Source organism: Xiphophorus couchianus, chromosome 7 (assembly GCF_001444195.1).
Source record: "Xiphophorus couchianus chromosome 7, X_couchianus-1.0, whole genome shotgun sequence".
NCBI lineage: Eukaryota > Metazoa > Chordata > Actinopteri > Cyprinodontiformes > Poeciliidae > Xiphophorus > Xiphophorus couchianus.
This window is the reverse complement of record NC_040234.1, coordinates 5560565-5584412: the sequence shown is the minus strand read 5'-3', so window position 1 is coordinate 5584412 and position 23848 is coordinate 5560565. Positions and strand designations below refer to the sequence as shown.

General features: G+C 40.2%; 2 protein-coding genes across 3 annotated transcripts; both read right to left on the bottom strand.

Annotated features, from left to right (window-relative positions):
• trim45 (tripartite motif containing 45) lies at nucleotides 1–8664 on the bottom strand. 2 transcript variants are annotated; one of them, XM_028024305.1, is made up of 9 exons: nucleotides 7797–8664; nucleotides 6196–6484; nucleotides 5940–6085; nucleotides 2586–2902; nucleotides 2273–2402; nucleotides 1819–1933; nucleotides 1425–1551; nucleotides 1148–1346; nucleotides 1–865 (listed from the first exon to the last, which is right to left on the bottom strand). In XM_028024305.1, exons 1-8 carry the CDS (start codon nucleotides 8264–8266, stop codon nucleotides 1192–1194), a joined length of 1749 nt encoding a protein of 582 aa, XP_027880106.1. In that variant the 5' UTR covers nucleotides 8267–8664; the 3' UTR covers nucleotides 1–865; nucleotides 1148–1191. The 2 variants fall into 2 exon arrangements, with proteins under 2 accessions (XP_027880106.1, XP_027880105.1); XM_028024304.1 differs by having other exon boundaries at nucleotides 1–1346; nucleotides 7797–8663.
• Nucleotides 8665–9238: 574 nt separating this feature from the next.
• On the bottom strand, nucleotides 9239–14336 carry vtcn1 (V-set domain containing T cell activation inhibitor 1). Its single transcript, XM_028024306.1, has 5 exons — nucleotides 14183–14336; nucleotides 13329–13393; nucleotides 12176–12532; nucleotides 11844–12095; nucleotides 9239–9580 (listed from the first exon to the last, which is right to left on the bottom strand). The coding sequence occupies exons 1-5, from the start codon at nucleotides 14212–14214 to the stop codon at nucleotides 9468–9470; spliced, it is 819 nt and encodes a 272-aa protein (XP_027880107.1). The 5' UTR covers nucleotides 14215–14336; the 3' UTR covers nucleotides 9239–9467.
• Nucleotides 14337–23848: the final 9512 nt, after the last annotated feature.

The window sequence follows — 23848 nt, the reverse complement described above, 5'->3', positions numbered from 1 at the left end:
TTCTTGTTTTCTTTAGAGACATTATAACTAATAAAGTAAAAGTCATGTTCAAATTAAATAACTTTGTGGAAACATTTAAGAGTTCATTGTTGGATCTTAAAGTGAGAATAAATGCACGTTGCAGTAAGAACAGACCACAGTTCCTCCATAATGATGATGATTATTAAAACTAGATGATGACTACTTTGTCTCAGAATCTAAGAGTGACACGATGAAAACAAGGAACAGCAAAGGACAAGATAAAGACGACCAAAGTGACCACAGAAAGTGTAATGCAGGCCCTAAAAACCTTAAATTGTGGAAACAAGGAAACAGTGGAAACAAAACAAAACATGGTCAAAGTCAACTACGTCCCCGTTGGACTGTGTTGAGACGCTTATCAAGGACACACAGTTTGTTACACACATGGAATTCTTCACTTTTACACAAAGGCCTTTGTAGAAATAGAAACTTTAGCTGACGTAACACATCGGCTGATCACTGGGCGTGACTTAGCTGACGTACGACATGAACGACTTTCCAGAAATTTTGAATGCATTTGCAAGACCAAAACAAATGAATAAATGTGCCCCTATGTATTTTGCATTTGTGACAAAGATCTGAAGCATCAGGAAACATCTTCCGAAGGCAAACAGGTGTGTAATAGGTTCAGTAGAAGATTTTAAAGTTCTGCTCATGTATAGAAACCGAGGTGCAGTTGGGGAGAAGATACTTTTTAACATCATCACCATCATCATCATCATTTTTTGGGGAAAAATGTGTCTCGTGACCTGCATATTTTTATCATTTAAAAAAATCCAGATCTTACAATATAATTGCGCTTTCACCTGATGCAGTCTGCTACACAGCTGCCATGTTGCAACACCTGGAAATCCAAGGAAAAAGTAGATGTTTAGTGTAGAAGCAATGATTGTCGTTAATGAAACTATTTCGCTAAAAATGTACAGCTCTATGATTGTTTGTAAATATGCTGCAAGTTAAGAATCTTTTTCTTGTCTTTACATTATTTTAAAAAATAAAAAGTTACACTGTTTGTATAAACTCCAGCATTTCTCATGACTTGGTGCCTAAGAAATGAGAAGCAGCTTGACGGTCCTGCTCTCTCCTTGTTGGACCCTTCTGCGTTCACCAGCAGCCTGAGTTTTACCTCTCAGATCCTCTGACCTGCTGCCGTTTCACCTCCACTTCCCATCAGAGCTCCACAGTTCTCAGGTGTCTGTGAGGGGAAACTGCAGCCAGTATGCTCTGAGGCAAACACTCAGACTTCTCTGCTGTGTTGCCGCAGCAGGACCAGTGGGGCTTCCCTGGATGTCCCTTGTGGCCGTGACCGCAGCCTTTAAATCCTCCTGCAGAAGGTTTTGAATCGTCTAAAACATGCCTAAATGAAAACCATGCAAGCAATTGTTGTTTTTTTTTATATGTACCTGGCATGGTTCCTGGGCAGCCACAGCGAGCCTCTTTAGCGCCTCCGCTGGAGCAGAAGGAGCAGCAGTGAAAAGTCCCGTTGTGCTGCCTGAACTTCCTCTGCACATTCAGAATAAATGGAGAACCCTGCAGAAAAGCATTGTGAGCAGTTCATTCAGAAATAAGCCCAAACTTAACCCGTTTTGTTGTTGCAGGTTTCCCTTAAGTGTCTACTGAAGGTGTTTCGCTGCCATCTAGTGGCCAAAACTTTTGCAACAGTTATTCCAAGTTTTGCCAGGATGTGACAGAAATCTGAATCCTTTACATGTACTGTAGTCAAATTAACAGCGATTGGAACAGGAGAAACAGAAATATTACAGCAGAACGTTTTCTGGACCTGGACTTGTTCAGCACCTTAACATGTTGGGCTCTGACACAGACCCACACAGAGTACTCTCCTGGTTCCTCTGGTCTGTAAGAGACGCTGTAGCTTCCATCACTGTTGTCTACAACTATCGTCTCCACTGTGCTGCAGGACAAAAATAATTCATTTCAATAACAGAAGATTGGAAAATCAGAGAATTAGCTGTGAATATATATAAATAATTTCTATGGGTTTCTTATTTAGCTTGAGTATCTGTATTAGGTCAAAGAACAAAACTGTACACAAAAGTGCATTTCTGACTTATTCAACTTACTTTGAACATAAGGCCTTTTAAATGTCATTCACATAGTAATATTGTTTGTATAATAGATTCAATAATTTATAAAATACACAACTTTATGAAAAGAATTCAACTGAAACTTGTCTCAGTTTCTAACTCTTTCTGAATCAACGACGGCTGGCGGAGCGGACATGTTTACTCACCAGTTCTTCTTCTCTTTGTGGATGACGCTGACCAGGACTTGTTCTCCTCCTCGAGCCAACCGCTCCCCACCGGAGTCCCGACACACCAGAGTGAAATGTCCCTGCTGAGCTACCGTTCCCTGCTGCAGACCTGTGACCATGACGGGTGGAAGGTTAGAAAAACGGCGTCACTGAATTGTAACTGCATGGCATTAGAAAATCCACAAGAGATGTAAACTTTTCTTATATAGACAGAAACACTTCATTTCATCTCCCACAGAGTGTAGCCAACAACTGACACAACAAAGATAAAGATAAAAAGTTCGCTGCTCACCTTCTCCTTCAACGGTGCACCTGCTGACGTCCACTGTCCTGGAGAGGATCAAGCCCACCAACGGGTAGCCTTCCACCTCTCCTGCCGGCTCCCTGGGCAGGAAGCAGAAACTGCCGCCATCGTCAGGGGCAACCGTCGCTGGGTGGGGGTCGTACCCACTCTCCGCCAGGCTGGTCAGTCTTCTCAGGGTCACTCCTTTAGCGCTGAGGATCTCGGCATCGGAGCCACAGCTCAGCAGCCGCTCCGCAAACTCCACGCTCCCTCTGACGTCAAGCAGGGCCTGCTGCAGCTGCGCCCCCTGCAGGAGGAGGTGGTTTCTGAAGGAAGGAAGCGTTTATGGTAAACTAGGGCTGAAACGATTCATCGAATGATTCGAGTTCCTCGATGATTAAAATTCCTCGAGAAAAATTTATCTGCCTCGATGCTTCGTTAATTTATGTTTTATTATTTAATGCACCGTGTTCCGGCCGGGACATTATTTGCGTTGCGCGGAGCTCTGACTTCCACCTCTGAATTGTTGAAGAAAGCTGAGTGTTAGCGGCATAATGTCCAATGTTCAAGTTCGGCCCGTGGGGATTTTATTAATTTATGATAATGCCCAGGTTTTCATTGTCCTCGGGGGACCAATAAGTATCCTTTAAATCAGTGGTCCCCAACCCCCGGGCCGCGGACCGGTACCGGTCCATGGAACAATTGGTACCGGGCCGCGCAAAAAATATTTAAATATTTCCGTTTTATGTATTATTTGAGTCTGGAGGAGCTTTTATTTTGAAAATCCTTTAACCGGATTCTCTCGGTTACATGTTGCGCGCCAACATTGAGCCACAAGCAGCAAAATGAGTCAGAAACAGATCAGATTCTCTGGAAAGTTTCTTTATGAAGGGAAAAGGCCCAGAGAAGAGACAGGAGAATGGATTTATCCCGGCAGGTGATTCCCACAGTCCAAGCTCTACATGATATGGTGACCGGATGTTAATGAGGCAATGAAGCTTCAAACTGCTTCTCCACTAAAGACCATGAGCACCCTGAGCATCAGCAACACTTCGGGTGTTATTGTCTCTCTTCACTCCCAGATGGATCGTCTGGTTGCAGAGAAAGAAGCTCAGGGCTCCTATTAATTATCGTGAGTTAAAATTTTCACGAAAGTAAAATGTTTGTTTTTGTGGCGCATCTGTATCTTATTTTGAAGGGATATGTTACCATAGTGACCAGAGTCAGAGAGCGTTAGGGCAGTGGTTGAGACGAGATGAGAGGAGCAGAGCTTGTGAGTTTCAGGTCTGGTTCACACGGCACGATTTAAGGATTGTCGGCCGATTTTCCAAACCTCTGTGACCACAGAGCCGATAAAAGTCCAACAGGTTCGATCGGTCCGTGTGTCCAGCCACACGGCAGGAGCAACACGAACAGATTCTACTCACGAACATCCCGATTCCTGAAGAAAATCCAGTAAAACCCCCAACATACCGTACGTGAATTTAGAATAATCAAACACGGTGTAGAAGCAGCAGTGATAGTTTGTGACTCATTTTAAACGATAAAAGACGCAACAAAAAGAAAAGGCGTTTGATAAAAGACGGCAGGAGCAGCCGCTCTATTTGCTGCACTATGATTTGGATGTTTTTTCGTAGTTAACATTTTAACTGAATAAACATAACCACAAATAATAAATATATATAAAAATGACCTTTATATATAGTAACAAACATTTCCACATATCACCTCTGATGTCGACCGGACTCTCAGTTGCCACGTCAACTGTCTGGGATTCCCTCCGTTCTTACGTCATTGCGCTTTCTGATTGGCTACCTGTCACATTCAACAGGCTGCGTTCTGCTCCCAGTCAGGGAAAAAAAAACCACAAGCTGCGATAATCGGGCCAAGACAATGTTGAATATTCCAAATTTTAGATCGGGCATATTCAACACATCACACACTGCAGGACGTTGTAAGATTGTCGTAAAGGGAAAATCAGGGCAAAAAAAAAAAGGCTTTAGCAGGAACACCAATATGCAGAAGCCTTTCCCCCACCCCTCCACGCTGCAGCAAAATTGCCAAGTCTTGACCGGTCTGCGGTAATAAAAAGGTTGGGGACCACTGCTTTAAATGACTGGCGCGATGCCTGGAGTACGGCAGCCTTTCTCCTCTGGGAGCTGCTGGTTCAGAGCGAACGGCAGGAAGAGCACTGCAGGAGTATTTATACAGGTGAGCAGATAGACTGAACACTGCGGGTGGCTGAGTAGTTGATGTTTACAGTGTAAGTGTAACTTTGCGGACGAACCGCACAATAAATTTCATATCATCCCGCTTTCAACAAACTGGTGATGGAAATCATCGTTTCGGTACATGGCTGGTAGATGAGTTTCTGAGTGTGACGAACGAAGGTTCCATAAATATCCCGTATTGCTCCCCTGTTCTTACTTTTGTCCCCTGCTCTACCTGTACCTGGACTTAAGTTCGTCTGTCCCATAATCCAGCGGTCCCCAACCTTTTCAGTCGCACGGACCGGTCAGCCCTTCGCGATTTTGCTGCGGACCGGGGGGTGGGGGGTGGGGGTGCGCGTCGTAAGTATCGAGTTTGAGGCTGTTGTTGGGGGGGGGGGGTGCGCCGCAGTACTCCGATGTTGTTTTGTTACTCATTCTGCTGCAAGTTGGCTCAATTCTGACGCGCAAGACGTAATGGGTAAAATCCGGTTTAGGATTTTCAAAATAAAAGATCCAGAAGTAGCTCATTATTTCTTGCGCGGCCCGGTACCAATTGGTCCGCGGCCCGGTGGTGGGGGACCACTGCCATAATCTATTTCCTCCCCTCCACCCCATCCTACTTTTGTTCGTTCGCCTGCCCCCCACCTCCACCACTCCAAGCCCCCCCAACTCCAGGCAACATTTCCCGTATTCTCACCCAAAGCTTGACTGATATCTGATAGTAACACTAATGTTGTGCCAGATTTACCAATATTTTTTTTTTTTATCCGATTACTCGATTAATCAGTAGATTTCTCGATTACTAAAATATTTGTTTACAACAGTCCTACGGTAAACCAAATAGCAGGGAACAGTAGCTGTGTTTTCATTACAGAATCTGCTTTTAATATCTACAACAGTGACTACATGTTGTAGTCACACAGGTATATGCTACCTATTTTTATTTATTTTCCATAAAAGAAAGATTCTCATCTCCTTCTACAAAATAGTTTTTTTCTCTCTTTTTTCTAACATTGGAAAATAACAATAAGTAGGAGTAACTCTGTGAATGGACATGGTTGCTGACCTCTGACCCTAGGAGCATATCGGAATTGTTTTTATTTCCCCGTCTAAAAACTCATTACTGTTGCAGCAAAGCGCAGTAATGTCCTACCTGCGTTGTGCCCTGATCTCCTCCAGGCGGCGCAGCAGAGACAAGCAGTGCGCCTCCACAGCGCTGGCGTACTCTCGTGCGAAAGCTCTAATCTGATTGGCGGTTTCATCTACTCGAACCTGCAAACTTTCTTGAGAAATTTCCACCTTCAGGAGGATCAGAACGCGAAAAATAAAAAGTTGTGTTTTACATTCGAATATAAAAATCTAAACAGCTTATATTATTGAACAATAAATAAATGGGTGTTTTTGGGGACCTTTTGCAGCGAGTCCTCCAGTCGCTCCAGACGAGGCCGAAGGCGAGCGCTGACCAGCTCTCGTATCCGGTCGCCATGACGGTCGATGACGTCGTGCGTCGGACAGCAGCGGTGGTCCCGGTGCAGCGTGGCCGCGCACTCCAGACAGACCGGCAGGTCGCACGGCTGACAGAAGAGCCTCAGCTCCTGCCCGGGGTGAAGGGAGCAGAGGACAGGGCGGCAGAGACGACCGCGGGCCTTCAGCTCCGTCACGGCCTGAACAGAATGAGACGCGGTTCGCTTCTGCCGCCTGCAGGTAGGAGGGAGAACAGATCCTTCGTGATTCTTCTTCTTTGTGGGTTTTAAGGCGGGTGACATCCAACGTTTAGATGTAGTATCGCCATCTACTGTGCTGGAGTGTGGGGCTAAAGTATTTTTTCTTATCTATAATACCGTTTTCTTAGGAAATTTAATTTATTTATCTTACGTTTAAATACCTTGCTCAATTTTAATGTCTCCGAATCATATTTTCTTAATTCTTGTTTTAATTTTTCTTTACTCATCCTATATTTTTCACAGTGAATTCTTATATGCTTTACTGTTTCCATGTCCACACCAATACCACATCTACCTGTTGGATGTTTACCCACAAATGTAAAGTTTTATTTAACCCTGTATGTCCGAGACGTAACCTTGTTCCTTTCAGTTCTTCAAAATGTATGGCAAGATAAAAAAAAAAAAAAGATTCTGCCAAATAACGGAGGTCAAATAAGTCAGTGTAGTCAACAATGCACAAAGAACAGAACATCCAGACTGTCCAACAAAGTATTAGGGCCATTATATATAAAAAGGGGAAACATTGCCAAAAGGAGTATTTTCTTTCCAAAGAACTATGAAAATTTGAAATTTATTTTATGTTTATAAGTAAAAAACTTGGATATTCTCTGATTTTGAAAAGTGGCAACCAACAATGGTTTACAAGAGAAGAAATGATAGTTTAAGGCTGTAAAAGGCTTGAGACTGAAGTAGAGATTATGTCAAATTGGGTATCAGGGACAAATTTAAAAAGAAAAAAAATGTCTGCAGATGTTTTTTATGCAATCTGACTGCTGTTTTCTTTCTTTTTTATTGTATTTTTATTTATTTTTTTGGCAAAAATCAAGAGGCAAAAATTTACACCACAGAAGTTAGAAGAGATGTAGCCCAAAATACTTACATCTGTAAGTCTGGTGCAGAGGCTGCAAATCTAAAGTTTTATAGGCCTAACATTTTACAGCTTTAGTTTAAAAATATAAATAAAAGGTTTACAAGTATAATTTGTGTTGGTCTATTCATCCCACTAAAATATTACAGTTAGATATTGTAACTTCAAAAATAAAATAAAGAAAGAGGCATGAATATTTTTGAAAGGGTTTAAAACGATAAGAATTCAATTCAGATCCATTTTCAGAATAAAGTATTTAAATTTAGTCCTTTTTTTTTAGAGCACAGCAACACATTGTGTTCTCAGGTGTGGTTAACAAAAACTGGTGGCGTTTTGAGCTAAAACGGAGAGAATAAAACAGATTCAGTAACTTTGTCAGACTCCTTGAGAACAGTCCAGAAAGTAGGGCCTACTCCACCTGTGTGCCTGGCGGCAGAACTCGCACAGGTTCAGGCTGCACACCTCGCAGCGGCTCTCGGCGCTTCCTTCGCCGCACAGGTCGCAGCCCAGCGGGCCGTCGCTCACCAGGGTCTCCAGGAATACCTCGTCCAGCGCCAGGTGGTCTGTGCTGAGCCCGGCCGGTCCGGACTGGGGGATATCCACCTCGGTGTCACACTCGGGGCAGAGCACGGTGAACGAGAGCGAGTCTCGGTGCTGTTCCGCCGCCTCCGGTGAGGTGAAGCGGCCCCGCGGAGACACCGAAAACGGCTCCAGCTGCCCGATGCAGTCGGAGCAGAAGGTGTGCAGGCAGGGCAGGATTTTGGGCTCCCGGTACAAGTGTTTGCACACGCTACAGACTGCTCTGGGGCTTACAGAAGCACTTCTAGGTTCCGGTTCCGAGCTCACGGTCGGCTTGTCTGCGGTTTCTTTCTGCCCTGACTGGGACATGGTTGGTTTTGGGGGACTTCCTGTGCCACAATCAGAGCAAAACTCACCGTGAGACCCACCGAGTTCAGAAAAAACTCATCCCTGTATCCCTGTTGTTCTCTGCAAGTCGCACCGAATAACTGTTTGTCTCACACGAGTCATAAAACTACATTTACAAACTTTTCTGCCTAATTAAAATCCACTTTTCCTCGGTAAAGTAAGCTGCGTTCAAAGCCGCATGGGACATATGACACCTCACTGACTAACGGACCAATGGGAAGCTCCTCTTCGCTGTTCGGGGAGGTCCGTAAACATTCCTGGAGTCTTTACTGCCAAACAGGGACTCAGACAGATTATACTATAAAAAATATCTTATAAAAAGTCATAAAATATTTCTAACAGTAATAAGAAAATGCAATATTTTAATTAAACAAAGAACACATTTTTTATATTTGAAAAAGGGACGTGTAAATCATAGTATCTTAAACTTCAAAAGGACTTTTCTCATTTGCTGATTTAAAGAAAAGATTCTGTTTTGCAACTTCTTTTGGGCTTGATTGAAAAAAAAATGGAAATAAAGATATTATTCTGAGCAACAGGAAAAATATTTAGTCGGTCTTTCTTTTAAAAACATTTGCAATATTATATCAAGTTTAACAAAGTAAAGGCGCCACCTGCTCCTATGTATTGTGAAATTAAAGAGAAGGTAAAAATTAGGTTATTAAAAAATTTATACTTTGTGTTCAACTTAACATTTCATACAGGAAGAAGATTTTAATTTGTAATAATTTTTGATCTAGCTACAAATAAAGTCTCTATTTGGCTAAAAAAATGTTTTTTAATCATTTTATATGTTGCATATTCCCTTTAATCCAACCTTTTGTGATGTATTTTCCAGTTCTGTTGCAGTTACTTTATCCAAAACAACACAATCATTTACATCATTTAATAGAAGATCAGAAGCTAAAAATAAATACACTGTGGCCAGAAAAATAGACGTCTAAATAATTTTCTTGTCATCAGTTACAATACAGATAAAAACAATTATTTACATGTATATATAATAACCAGCACAATATTCCATGACATATATTACAATAAAAACGGACAGCTAAACTTTAGTAACCGCTACTTAAATAAACTGCATCACTTACTCTGTTCTTGAGTACATAGACAATATTTGACAACGATTTTAAAGCAAAGATAATAAGGTTGTATTTACCTACACCACATAAAACAAGCATAGGACACTGGTAATAACATTTAGATAAAACGATACAAGCTGCGTTGAAGCGACACTGAAGGTGAAGAATGTCCTTCCCAAAACACCAGAGCCTGGAAAACACACAAGATTAGACCCTGAATACAGGATTGTATATTTTAGACAAGTAGATGGCAATTTTCAGTTTCATAGTCTTATATTAAATATTTCGGCAACTTTTCACCTGAATTTATCGACTACAATTATTCAATAAGTGTTGCACAGCCCTTATGTTGAAGATCAAGATTCTTCCAATGAAGAGAAGATGTTGAAAAACTTCATAAGACACGTGCCACTGTACTGGAAGATTCACTAGGATGGGTCAATGTTTGAAAACAATCTGTAATGTGTATTTTTACTGCTTTTTCAGCAAAAATAAATAAATACAACACAAGTCTGAGAAAGATGCCACGCCCACAGTTACTGTGTTTTTGTTGCACATCTTAAAACTATTAAAACTAGAGCAATTTGCTAATCGTTGTGATGCCAGCTATTGTTAGCAATACATGCTGATGAAAATCAGTGACGTGCGGTGAGGTTCATAGCTGGTGAGGCACTGACTTTATCATAATCAGATTTACAAATATACTGCAGACCCCCTGCATGTTGTTGTTTACATAAGGAAATTTTGCGCATGAGGACAAAGCTGGAGGGCAAAAAGACTATTCTCCTACACCTAGACGCCTCATTGAGTGCTGAGTCCTGCGTTACGTCGCCGCCATCTTGTATGTGGCAGCAGAGCGATCGGAGTTCTCTAGTCATGTGCTGTTCTGACTTGTTTCAACAGTTTTACTATACAAACTGCATTCATGGGCATTACCTTTCACAGGTAAGGATGAAAGAGCAGAATTACTTGACTTTGCAGCCAGAAACTCGCTTCTAAACAACCGAGAAATGTTTCCTATGTAGCTAAATTGGCCCGAAGTAACCACTGATTGTTAGCGTAGCTAACTTTTTCATACTGTGTTTTCTAATGAGAGAGAGCTGATGAGAAACCGCCGTTAGAGGGGAAGTGCATTAAAAACCAGTGGATTTTGTGAGGAAAGGTCAGGAAAGGTCAGTGAGATGGAGCTGCTGTTCTTCAGTCTCTGTTTCACAGCTCGGCTTCACAATGTCGGTATTCAGCTATGTTATAAAGATGCTAAGAGTCAGAGCCCCAACACGCTGAAAATGTCTTTTTTCTGATTGTGAAGGAAAAATATACGTATTTTCTTTTACACTTTAGGATAATTTCTCTTTTATCCTGGGCTTTAGCTTGTGTACCAGGACGTCTCAAAAGTTAGAAACTCGTCTTTAGTCATTTATTTGATTACCAAACATATTAGTGTGTGAGAAAATGTGCCAATGGCAGGTATTAACTTAAAATACTTTGTAGAACAGCACTTTCTGAAGTTCGGTCCATTTACTTGTATTAGCTTACTGGCACATAAGCCACATCCAATATGGCGGACGCTGTGACGTATCGCAGCAACGGGCCGACCCGCTCCATCTACCGGCGTCTACGTATTCATGTCTATGCTTCTACATCCATAGCTGCGCTGCCACCGTAGAATAACTCTGTTCACTCAATCAAACTTGGACATGAAGATATTATTAATTTAATGCTGTGCTACACGGCAAAAACCGTTAAAGAACAACTCTGTATCAGCGCAGCTACGCGCAGACTGGTGGGCCCATAACACTTGGGCGAAGTGTCTTGCCAAAGGACTCAACAACGGAGACTAACGAATCGGGGGTTCAAACCGGCAACCCATCAGTTACATGATGAACTCCTATGTCCGGAGCCCTCCAGTTGACTTTACAACTCACTCAAACCAGCTTTGTATCTGATGGAGTCTATAAATCACACAGTTTGGTGAAGTTGATAAGAGTTTTTCCAAAATGTGAAAGCAAAATAACAAAATATGTTTCGAAGCATTTCTCGTCTGGCGTGACGATGGCTCAGGAAGTACGTATTTGTCCTGCAACCGGTGGGTTGCCGGTTCAAATCCTCTTTTCTCCATCTCAGTCGTTGTGTTTGTATCTTCACGGTCAAAGGTCGTGGTAGCGCCAATTAAATGGGAATTTTGTTTCTGTCAGGGCAACAATGTAGCTTAGCACCATTAGTGTATGAATGGGTGAATGACTGAATGTAGCGTAAAACACTTTGGTTTACTTGGACTTGATACAGCACAATGGAAATCCAGGACCTTTACCATATATTTTTGAGTAAAAGTATGCTGTATTTCATGAGTTTCGTCAATAGTAAATATGATGTGAATTTTCCCTTTGTTCAGTGTTCAAGAGCTCTTGTTATCTCAGTAGATGGGCATCATAAAGACTCAATCAAGACTGTACCTGTTATAGTTGTTTCGGTGACTGCCACCACTAAGTTGTTTTCGATCCTGCAGCTGTAGGTCTCGCTGACCTTCGCTGACTGTAGAGTGCTCAGGATACTGTAAATCCCTGGTGAGCGTTCAGTGAAACTTGTGTTTGCTTTCAGTTCGTTCCCGGTTTGGTTCAGCCACATAACAGCTGGTTTAGGAAACCAGCTGCTCGCCTCAGAGGTCAGGGTGTTGTTAGAGAACTTCAGTGTGGGCACCGAAAAGACTGCGACAGCAAAGGAACGTCTTTATTACGCACAAGGCAATTTTCTCAGAAAACTTCATTTAGGGAAACTGAAAGGTTACCTGCTGTCCGGAGCTGAATGCTGACTGTCCCTCGTCCCACAGAGGACCTAACGGTGCAGGTGTACTCTCCCTCGTCACTGCTTCTCACGCTCCGCAGCAGCAGAGAGGCGTTACCGGTGGCGACAACGTCAGGGAAGACCTGAGTTCTGCCTTTGAACCCCGAAGCTTGCCCATCAAGAGCCGGAGCTCCGTTCTGGTAACGATAAACCGTTCCCAGATCCGTTTTCTCCCAGCTGACCGACACTTTACCCAGCCTGTTTGGTTGACTTTCTGCAGAAACATAGCAGCTGAGAATCTGGTCCTCGCCGAGTTTGGCGACCGGTTTGGTGTTGCTGCTCATCACCTTGGACGTGGATTTTGCGGACGACAATTTGGTCTCAAAATATATTTTGTCTTATAGCCCAATACTTTAATGTATGAGGTGGGAAAACGTTTTAGAAGTACAACACTAGCTGCGTTTCCATTACGAATATGAGCAAACTTTGAAGACAGTCCGCTAACATTGAAAAAAACATAGTTTTACAATTGTGGTGTTTCCATTTCCATTAAATAAAAGCCGCAACTAAAATCGTACCTGAATAAGTTTGTTCACGCGATAAGTCAAACATTTCCTTTTGTCTTTTCTGCAAGTAAATAAAATCCAGTTGTCGATCCCAGGACTCGTGTGATACATAAAAAGCTTTTTCCATTACAGTTTTGCTACTGTTCATTTCAGTACACCCGAAAAACGACCTCATCCTCCGCAAAACACTTTTATTGAAAAACGCCAGTTTGTTTTAATCAAAATTTCCACGTTTCCATTCGGCAAATTTAGTTTCAAAATTCCAATTTTGCACAATTCTATGACCAATGGAAAGTGACTGTTAAATGGGGAAACTTCAACAAGAACAAGGAATCAAATGGAGGTTTACATATCAGGACGACTCTGCATAAAGAAACATGTGGTTGGTTGCTTGGAGATCCTTGTGTCATTCCAGCACACAGGGATCAACTGCTCTTCAGTATAAACAAACACAGAACACACTGAACACACCCATCGCATGTCTGCCATTACTAAGCCTGACTGAGTCACTACTACTACTACTACTACTACTACTACTAATAATAATAATAATAATAATAATAATAATAATAATAGGTCTGCAGGTCTTACTTGAGAAGGCCAGGGACAAGATGAGGATGATGAAGGCTGCTAACAGGACATTGAGGGTCACTATGCTGCATGTGGAGAAAAACAATCAGGAAACTGGAAGGAAGCAGGTTTAATAATCCATTTACATGTGAGAGATGAAAACTTCCTTGTTTCAGGATATTATGGCTCTTACATCCTTAATTGCTAGAATGTTACACTGGAAGTCTGATAAATGTCCCTCAGTATTCATGTGGGTTAAAGACATGAGGTTCTTTTTAGAACCTTGAGGAAATTACATGCACTATACAAGAACGTACAAAAATGGTTATACAAAAAAAAAACACAGCAATATTTTCTTAATTATTTTTCAAACGTAGACGTTTTCTTTTAAAAAAAAATCCTCAAAACTAGTGCATTGTATTGCATTTGTCCGATGCACTATTTTGTCAGTGTTATGTTACGGTGCATATATTCAACAAGAATCATATATTTATTGTAATCTGTTTGACTGCCTCCAATAAAAATATTTTGAAAACCAAAGTTCATCGTTTCATTCTGATAGTAGCACGAGTGGTTATGCATTTTACATATGTGCATTTAATTGAACACTTTCATATATATATATATATATATATATACATATATATATATATATGTATATATATATATATCTACATGCATATCACTTTTTCACACTTCATAACCTGAAACTGCAGCTGCAAGTGCATCTGGAAAAACAATAAAACCAAATTTCAGCACAATAATATAGTGAGACAAAACTGGGGTGATAAAAATAATCAGCTGTAGCAAAAACTCATTTCAAAATATTGAAAAAGTTCTCTGCATTATCAGAACCGAATTTCTGCATATCTTACGTGAAAAAAATGATTTGTCCGACCGTAGCCATGCCTCTAGAAGAGCCTCCTGTGGCTTGCTGCTTAGCTCCGTCCCGGTCCAGATGTTCTGCCTCTTATCTCCACAGATAATTCCTGTACATGTTTATCCTGCAGCCTGCACAGAGCCACTGTCTCCTGCCTTCCTCTCTGCATGTATAACACACCACCATGAGCAAACATTACACTGTAGGCGTGGGCTTCGTTCTGTTGTCACAGCGGCTCGTTTATCTCTGCAAAATGAGAACTTCAGCGTGACAGGTGGAAGAATTCAGTCAGTATCTAGTTTGGTTCATTTTAAGCTAAATGTTCATATTCTCATTATTGCATTTTTCAAATACTGACATAGCAAGCATGGTCAATGCTGGCTTAAATTCTTGGCGCGCTAGTGTATAACCTATTCTGAGGCTTTTTGTAATCTGTGCTGCTAAAAATTGCTTATAAAGATCATGTTTACGCTGTCGTACTTTATAATTAAACCCTGGACCTTGAATGCAACATTTGGTACGATGTTATAGCCTAAGTAAAGTACGTAAGCAAAAGTTTATTTATGTCGCACCTTTTCACAGACAGAGGTCATAAAGTGCTCGACTAAAAGGGCAACAGTAAACAAATTGGAAGAAATGTACAATAAGGAATAAAAGCTCTAGTTTATATAAGAGCATATTGGAATAAAAATGTTTTTAGCTGCTGTTTAATAGTTTCCACACAGTTCACACTCCGTAGAAGTCCATTCCACAGTCTGGGTCCAACATCTTGGAAAGATCGCTCTCCTCTTGGTTCTGGGTTGGGAGACCACTAAAACCTTTGGAGTTTTTAAACTCAGAATACAGGGAAAGGTATATATTTGAATCGAATATGAAATATGCAATGGACCCTGTAAAGGTCTGACAAAAATATTAAAATGAAACCCAGATCTGATTGGCGGCTAGGGTAGCAACATTAAAACAGGAGATGTATGGGTTTCTAGAACCTTGGACAATCTGAGCTTTCTTATGAAAACAAGTGAATCATGAAGAAAATATCACGAGGACGGACGCTTTATGATTGTGACAATAATGTTTCCTCGAATCCAGGAGGAAACAGAGAGACAGTGTGGAGCAGAAACAAAGAAGAAAGGAACCAAATCAATTTTAAATCATTACAACATTTTAATGAATAAAAAAGAATAATAGTAAACATATGCTTATGCATGAAAGTGAGAATAACAGAATCATAAAACAGTCCTGTCCTTCTGCATGATATACTGTTGCTAAAGAAAGTTGGTGTCTATGCTGGTCGTTCTTGTTCACGGTTGTTGTCTCCAGTTCCTTCTCTTTCGACTTCTGTCGTGTAAAAGGCCGATGCTGAGACTTTTCCCCAGACTTCAGAAATGTCAAGGACATTCTCACCGTCTGGTAGATGCTGGTGGTACCTGATGCTTTTAATGTAGGTCCCACAGAGTTTTTCTGCTTTCTCTTTTGCAATGTTTTGTAGCTGCTCATTCAAATGGTTGCCGACTTCCTCCGCCAGCAGGTTGTCATACACCACGCTGTAATAGGGAGCGCCACATCTGTACCCCGGTATGCAGGCTCTCCGAACTTCTGAGATGCTCCAGAGAAACAGAAAACCGCAGCACAGGTAAAGGCCGATGTCCTGAAACAAAAAGAGAAACAAATTTGAAAAATCTGCATTTTTTTTCTTAAGGGACGGTGACGGGAATTTCCAGCGTTTTCTCATTTTTGTTTAGCATCTGGCCGCTTTAAGGGTGACTGTCACTAGATGTTTTATAATATTGTATTTTAAGGTAATGCATGTTCTAAAGTCAAAGACTCAAAACCTTGTTGTACTCCTGTCTTCAGTCTGACAGCGAATTTCACTAAATAAATGTCAACATCACAGCTAAAGTTTGGAATGTCCTGTAAAGGAATGCAAAAGATTATTCTAAATAAGTTAAAGTTACTTGAAACTGACATCTAAACTAATCTGCGTTGAGCTCCATAATCAGTGCAGTGATACTCACAAGTGACGTGGTCTTGTACTCGTCCCGGATGCGTTGCTCTTCGTAGGTCAGATTTGCTTTGCAAGGCATTCCGGTCTGAGTTGAGTTGAAGTTTGTCTTCAGGCAAAAGTACCAGTCTCCATCAAAGAAAACCAGAGAAATCCAGAAAGCTGTGAGACTGGTAAACCTTATGAAAAACTTTCCGAAGTAGTTCACGACACATCTGTTTGGGCAATGGATTTTGAAGAATCGTTTACTGGAAAAAGGTTTTCGGCGGTAAAAAGGCTCAACAATGTTGACGACAAAAGTCAGGATCAAGGGAGGCAAAATCAAGTAAACGATGCCGCTGGCATGTAAACCAGGCCTGCAGGAGCAAACGAAGTGCATGTCAAATACATACTGCAGGATGGAGAAGAGGACGACCAGCAGGAACATGCTGACTGCATGTTGCACCAGTTTCAAGAGTTTTGTTGGAGACTTTGGATTCTGCTGCGCTGCGTCTGAGGAGTTGGAAGTCAGTGTTGCTCCCATGTTGCTCTGGTTGCGTCTTCTTGATGTTCTCGCCTTCCACTCTGGGTGAAGTCAAAATGGCTTCATCCCTGACGCTGCTGTCCACTTTTTAACAACAACTAAACCACAATCAGTGTGAGCCAGTGGTGAACCACAGTGTGCACTGTTCTGTAGCCTGCTTTCATAATGAGGCTGCCACTTGCTTTCAGTTTTCAGAGATTTCTGAAACTGTGCAACATTTTGTAATTTTAGTGAACATTTTAGTGAACATGAAGAAAGATGTACTTTGTTTTATGATTTTGTTTTTTCTGTTTACTTGTCCTATCTACCGTCCTGCTGCCTGTCTTGGCCAGGCCACCCTTCTGAAAGAGGTCTTGATCTCTACGGGTTTTTATTTGTTTAAATAAAGGTTTAATAAAAAATAAAAATCTGAATCCTTTTGTTCTCGCTCTGAAGGTGTGCGCATTGACAATCCTCTTTGAGTTATGATTGCACTAGACTTTTTAAAACCCCAACGCAGTCCGGCAGAGTCGCACTGACCCCGCATGTGCTTTTGTGTGGTTTTGGGAACTGACGGTCTGACGGGACACGCTCCATTTTAAAAGCCGGCGCACCTTTCCTCGTTCCTTGTGTGCAGGAAATATTTTGTTAATGTTTGGCAGAATGACTTTTGATGATTTTCAGTTAGTTTCCTTTTGCTTTGGTAAAGTTGTTACCAAAGTGGTTTCAATAGGGCGTCTGTTTCTTGGAAAGTCAAAGTTCAATGTGGTTGAACTGGTTGAAGCTAAATCTTTGCTAGCGGTTGTAAAAAATAAATAAGTATCTAAATTAAATGTAGTGGTGATTTGATCAACTTTTTCTAGGCTATTATGCAATTAGGCAACAGAATAACTGCATGATAGCCTTGCGTAATCTGAGGAAACCCATATGGTTTATGATTTACCCTCCAGTTCAGACCAACATGCTGTGAACCACTGCTTCAACATTTACAGGATGTTTTAATTTTGAAAGTGTGGTTAACAGCTGTGTTAATTCACATGAGGTTTACGTTCCCATTTCCTATTTGACACGCAGACCTTTGGCAGACTCTTTCTGCCGTCGGAAAAAACGTTTCATTACTTCCACAGACAAGTTTCTCTTCCCTTTTTGACTTCCATAGCTAATATCAAAAATGCCACAGATCTATTCTGTATCAACTTAATGGTTAGTTTCCAGTTTTTCTTACTTTGTTTCTTATGTTATTTAACTTTTTTGCTCCATTTTTTTCTTAAATAGAAACTCGTTATTATTATTTGAATGTATAGGAGTCATTTTGTGCCTTTTATGTGGGAAAATTAGGTTACCTTACTGTACTGTTTTCTGTATTTTGATAAATAGATAATAACAACTGTTGATCCATTAAAATCTTCTGTACAATGTAATGAAGAGGAAAACGCAGCTTAGTAATAGAAGAAAAGATGCTGCGCCTTCTGAACTTACACATATAATCTGATTTAACAGATGTAAAAAAAAAACAGACAGCAGCTGATTAAAACATCTTAAAAATTAGTTTTTTAACCAACCAAATGGTTGTGTGTTTAGGATTACATCCGGTCTGGTCATTCGTACTATAAATCACATGAATATTTGAGGTTGGTAGGATTTCTGAACAGGACATGAGAATTGATGTGGTTGCTTTTTTTTTTTTTCTCTGCTTGCTCGTGGATTCTAGGAAACCTTATGATAATCAGAATGTGTCTTCATAACATTCTTCACGACGCTGTAATCTGTTCACTTGTTTAGGTGTTTTAACAAGAGGCTGACTCGCCTTCAGGCTCACAACCTGCCTGATTCAGAACTCGTGGCCACTGTTTTAATGTTGCTACGCTGCATGCCAATCAAATCTGCTTCATTTAAAGCACAGAGCTTTATATGGACAGTTGCGTATTTTGGATTTGATTCAAATACCTCATCTTGTAGTCTTGAGTTTATCGACTCCTAACCTTTTAGTGGTCGCCCAAACTAATCCTTAATTCTTTCTCTTACGTTACATGTATAATTCCTATTTGCACTTTCTGAACCATTTGAAAGGAGGTTTGTTGCAGCTTATTTTTCAGCCTAATGTTTTTGTCTGTTTCAGTTTCTTTATTATTTATTTTTGCATTGACTGTTATACTGAACAAATCAAATGTTGTTTTTACATATTTGATCAAATTTGTGAAGTTATTGTTGTATTTTAGTGTGCTGTACTGGTCCAGAGCTATAAAATAAATTTGTAATTCAGTACATTTATGTCTGTGTTTTTAAAAAAAGAAATATTTTAACTCAATTCTGCACTGTTTATCTGTATCGTATCGGTATTGGCCAATACTAGATCACAAATATCGGTATCGGAAGTGAAAAAATTGGATCGGTGAATCCCTAGTTTTAAAACTCAGCCAATAAAGTTTTTATTCCTAGAAACTTTTACTTGAACTTGAATTTTTATGATACACATTAATGATCGTATTGCGTTTGTTTTCTGTATTGAACTGTTGACAAAAAGCTTCAAAGGTCCCACTCAGTGTAGCGATCTTGTTGCTAGGAGAGCCAGTGCTGGAAATTGAAATCACACAGGTGACTATCTTGCTCTTCTGATCGTAACTTAATTCTAAGATGTTCGTAAACATGCAGCTGGCCAGTTGCACAAACCACATGCTACACTGTGGACCTCCTGGGACACCATATTGGGGTTTTTATTTCCCTCCATATTGGTTTAGAGGCAAGTACAAAAACTACACAAAGAGCTACACAAAATAAATCCCTTCTTAACTATCAAAGTTAGAAAAATTGTTAGAGATACCAAAAATTGAGACCAGTAGTTTGTTCTTCTCTGACTTTATTTTGAGAGGGGGTGTTTGGCTGGGTAGTGTGAAGATTTCTGATGGAAACTGTTTTACAAACATTCTGAAAAATGAAGAACTTTGGAAGTAATGGACAAGATCTCATGTCATCTTGTCAAGACATGATATGAAGACCAAGATACAAGTTTTTACATTGAAATCCTATGAAATGCTTCTTACTCAGTGATTCTCTGTGGAGTGATCTGACTAATCTTGCGCAAAGTTTGGTTTTCTATATGTCATCTGGACGTGTGAGGTTAGGAGAATTTCCAAACAAGTCATGTGTTGTGCTGTGGTTGTTGTTTTAGTTATGAGTTCCTTAAGAACAAATGTATTATACCCCCCTGTCACGCAAATGTGATCTAAACCAGCCTACTGTCGTACCTGGATTTCTTCAGGCTTTATATCGTCAGTGACATTATGAACAATTACATTCAGACTTGGTTATTTGTGTATTTAGGATTTTAATAGACTTTTTAAACTAGTTCAACAAAATACAAAGCAAAGTTTGACAGAAAATGTTAAAAGAAAAGAAAAGAACACACACTTAGCAGCTGCTAGTAACAGACTACACAAGAAGTAGCTTTGCAGGAGCTAAAGTGTCAACATGACCTTTTCATGAAGAATTTTCTTACTTAACATTGAAAATCTAATGTGAAGAATTTACGCTGTCATTTTTGTGTTCAGCTACATTAAATGAATTTTGTCCTAACATTTATTTTCTGACACATCATTTGTTAAACAGTGCAGAACTCGATCTTGGTCTTCTTTTGAAATGTCAGCTGTTCAGACTTTGCAGGTGGCGAGTCCGTACCCGAGGCAGGCCCATTCGTTTGTCATCTCTATGAAGCCTGGAGACGATGTGAGGCCGCTTGCTGGAATATAGACATTTTATGATGAATATATCACATCATTTTACATCTATGCATAGTCATTAGCTTCAATAAGATTTAAACGAGACGCAGGTTTTAGTCAGTAAGGAACAGACAGATTTATTAAAGCAGTTGGTGTTGAGATGACAACACAGGATGGGAGTGGAAAATAAACGGTTCAGGTTGTTCACTCACATGAGAGCAGATTGTAGAGGTTACAGTAGTTGAGTCCATCATCAAGAAGGCTGGTGAAGCCCAGAGAAATGGACTGGCCCTGGCAAAAATATTACAAAAATATGCTTTTAAGGTTTTATGTGATGACCTAAATAATGATAAGAGCTTTGTAAAGAGCTCAATGTGTATAACTTTTAGCCATATGGTATAAACCATGATACAGGTGTTTTAAGATCTTTTTAAACCCTAAAATATGAAACAAGAAAACGGCTGAGTGTAGTGATAATCTTCTCTGATGCCCTCTGGTGGATAATCTAAGTACTGCATGTTGTATTAATCAAAAGCTCACAATCTCCACTGAATATAAACTATTTTTTTTTAATGTTTAGAATCAGACAATGTAAAATATCATTATTTTAAATAATGCTGTCTTTAATACGCAGAAGGAAGGACGATGAGAAAAAATTTGTAAAAATAAATAAAGTAAGAGAAAAATCTAATCTTAAAAATTTTTAATGAGGAATTTTTAGTTATAATTTCTAAATAATAAAATTGTATCTGTTTTTATTTATTATTATAAAATATAAGTCAATATAACTTATTGACACATTTTAATTTATCAATCTGCTTTGCTCCTCCTGCTAGCATAGCAAGTTTGTAACGAGGAAAAAGACCGGAGGAAACAGAAGCTGCTTTGGATTCTGCTGAAAAAACCCCAAGAATTCATGGCCGAAGGTAAGAGGCAGAATTTACACAAGTGTAATAATGATTAAATAGTAAATAAAACTGAGCAAAAACATTCTTGAGTCAGTGTTTCTTTATATATTTTGCAGCATTGTCTGTGGGCTAGCCAGAAGCTAACGCTGTTTCGGGGCTCATGGCATGAGATAGTTTGGAGCCTCCCGCGCTAAAGTGACGCTTCATGACGCTAACCGCTAAAGCTTCATGACGCTAACCGCTAAAGCTTCATGATGCTAACCGCTTTGCCCAATAAAAACAGGAAACACGGTGAGCGCGAGCAGCGGCCGTCACAGGTTCGAGTTCCGCTCACTCACATCCCGTTTCCTGTCTGAAAACTGTCAAATAAACGCAACTATAGCCTAAAAAATCCTTTAAAACCCCCCGAAATAACGGAGTTTCTTACAGACACTCGACAACCGCTGGCCATGATGGTGGGATTTAGCGTGAAGGTGATGTTCTCAGCCTGCAGGCCATCCGGAGACGTGTGGTTGGCTTTGAGAATCACAGGAGTGGCTGACACAAGCTGGAGAGGACAGCAGCAGTTTTATTAAAGAATTAAACTGCATTTAACCAGACTGTTAACTCTGAAAAGCTTCTACCTGATAATGGCATTTATCACAGCCGATCATCGGGCTGAAGGCTTCAATCTGCTTCACCAGTGAGGAGCTGATTTTAGTGCAGGGCATTTCAAAGAGCCTAGAAGGAGAAAAGTGAAACATGGGATTTAGAGCTGCGTCTGAGAGGACGTCCTCGCAGAAATGAGTGGGCCGCACTTACCAGAGAGAGCTGCAGAAAGCGTGGTAGGGGATGGGGATGGCAGCGAGGGAGCCAAACACTCCAACAAGGACAGCAGAGACCATCAGCCGAGTCGTCATGGTTACCGGTTACTCCCTGCTGTGTGGTCCTGAGATTGATGAGGGATTGTTGGTCTTCTTGACTTTTATAAGGGTTTGTCATGAGGGAAACCAAAGAGGCCCGAAATCGATTCCTTCACAGATGTGACTTCTTCCGACCATATTAATTATCTCCTGATCATGTGGCCCATCATTGCTCTGTTTACTTATTGTGACAATAACAAAGGCTTTGTGTCCTTTCTTCTTTTTTTCTTTGGAGATTCAAACATAGTAATGACCTTTTTTTAAATAAAAAGTGAAACATTAAGGTTTGTATTTATTAATTTTATTTCTATCATTCTTTAAAATAGCGTATTCTGTTCAAACTACGGCTGTACAATAAATCAGAATATTATTCAAAAGTCCACTGAAGTGAAACAGTAGCTTACTGCTAAAGAAAACAGGATATTTAAGATTAGAATATCACGTCAGGCTAACAACCTTTAAAATACAGAATTATGAGCTTAATAAGAATTATGTTTGAGGCCTGCTTAAAGGTACTTTTAATCTGAAAAGTCATTCTCAGAGGAGCAATTACTCTGTGGATGTAGTTCTTTGATTTTTGTTTTATTTTAGACATAATTCAATAATACTGAACAAAAAAATGTAATTTTTTGCATAAAACTTGTCAACACTTTTCACTCATTAATCTAACAGGAAGTGCTTCACTTACAGTGACTCTGTAATGCAGCAAAAGAGCAACTGGTTAAACTGGGTCAGAGCGCCATGGAGGTCAGCTGTGACATAAAGTTGAGATCTTGGATGCATAACTTTCATGTTTCTTCAGCTTTATGATTTACGGTACACGACACGCGTGTTAACGGAGGTACAAATGATCTTTCTGTTATAAATAAATTGCTATTAGCTTCATCTCTCAGGATTGTGACGACATTAGCAGCTTAAGGAGATTCTGACCCTGAATGACATCGTGACTGGGTGAATTGTTCTGAAGTCCATAGCTTTAAAATGAACGCCTTAAAACACAAGGATGGTCAGAAAAAAAAAACCCAACATGTTTTAATGTCAATAACTGTTATTAACCATTTTACGTTCTCAATTCTTTTAAAATCAATAGGAATTTACCAGAGAAATCTTGTGTCAACAAAAGCAACACAAACGTTACATCAAATGTGATGTTTTGAAAAGGTGTTTGTGCCGCTGGCTGTTTTCGCATTTCAGGGTACAAGTTAGCTCTATTTCCATATGCAAGGAAAATGAAGAAACTTTCTTTATGAAAAGAGGGAAACTTTTCATAAACAAGCTGCTACAACATGATTCAAACAGACACATAAAGCATGAAAAATGATTTATGCATTGTCAGCTGTGAGGGCAGCACAACAGTATTCACACTCCTCGACTGTTTCTGCACTTTGTCACATTACAACCACAAACAAAACGACCGGATATTTTTTTGGAATTTACGTCACAGACCAACACAAAGTAGAGTACTACAGTAAAGTAGAAAGTCTTCATTCAACAATGTGCTTTTGTTTTCAGCCCTCCTGAGTCAATACTTTGGAGATTCAGGTTTTGCTGAGAGAGACAACGTAGCATTAGCATATTATGCGCTGTCGCTTTTTTTGTAAAGGTTTAAACAAAGCGGAGGTGAAGCGTTC

Bases quoted from the DNA above. Each gene is read 5' to 3' on its own strand.
- trim45 (XM_028024305.1), bottom strand. From the start codon at position 8,266: ATGTCCCAGTCAGGGCAGAAAGAAACCGCAGACAAGCCGACCGTGAGC. The intron at 6,485-7,796 runs GTGGAGTAGGCC...TCCTACCTGCAG, and splicing joins TTCTGCCGCCAGGCACACAG to GCGGCAGAAGCGAACCGCGT. The intron at 1,552-1,818 runs GTGCTGAACAAG...GCTTTTCTGCAG, and splicing joins TCAGAGCCCAACATGTTAAG to GGTTCTCCATTTATTCTGAA.
- vtcn1 (XM_028024306.1), bottom strand. From the start codon at position 14,214: ATGGCTACGGTCGGACAAATCATTTTTTTCAC. The intron at 13,394-14,182 runs GTAAGATATGCA...CTCCACATGCAG, and splicing joins GGACAAATCATTTTTTTCAC to CATAGTGACCCTCAATGTCC. The intron at 12,533-13,328 runs GTAAGACCTGCA...TGTCGTCCGCAA, and splicing joins CTTGTCCCTGGCCTTCTCAA to AATCCACGTCCAAGGTGATG.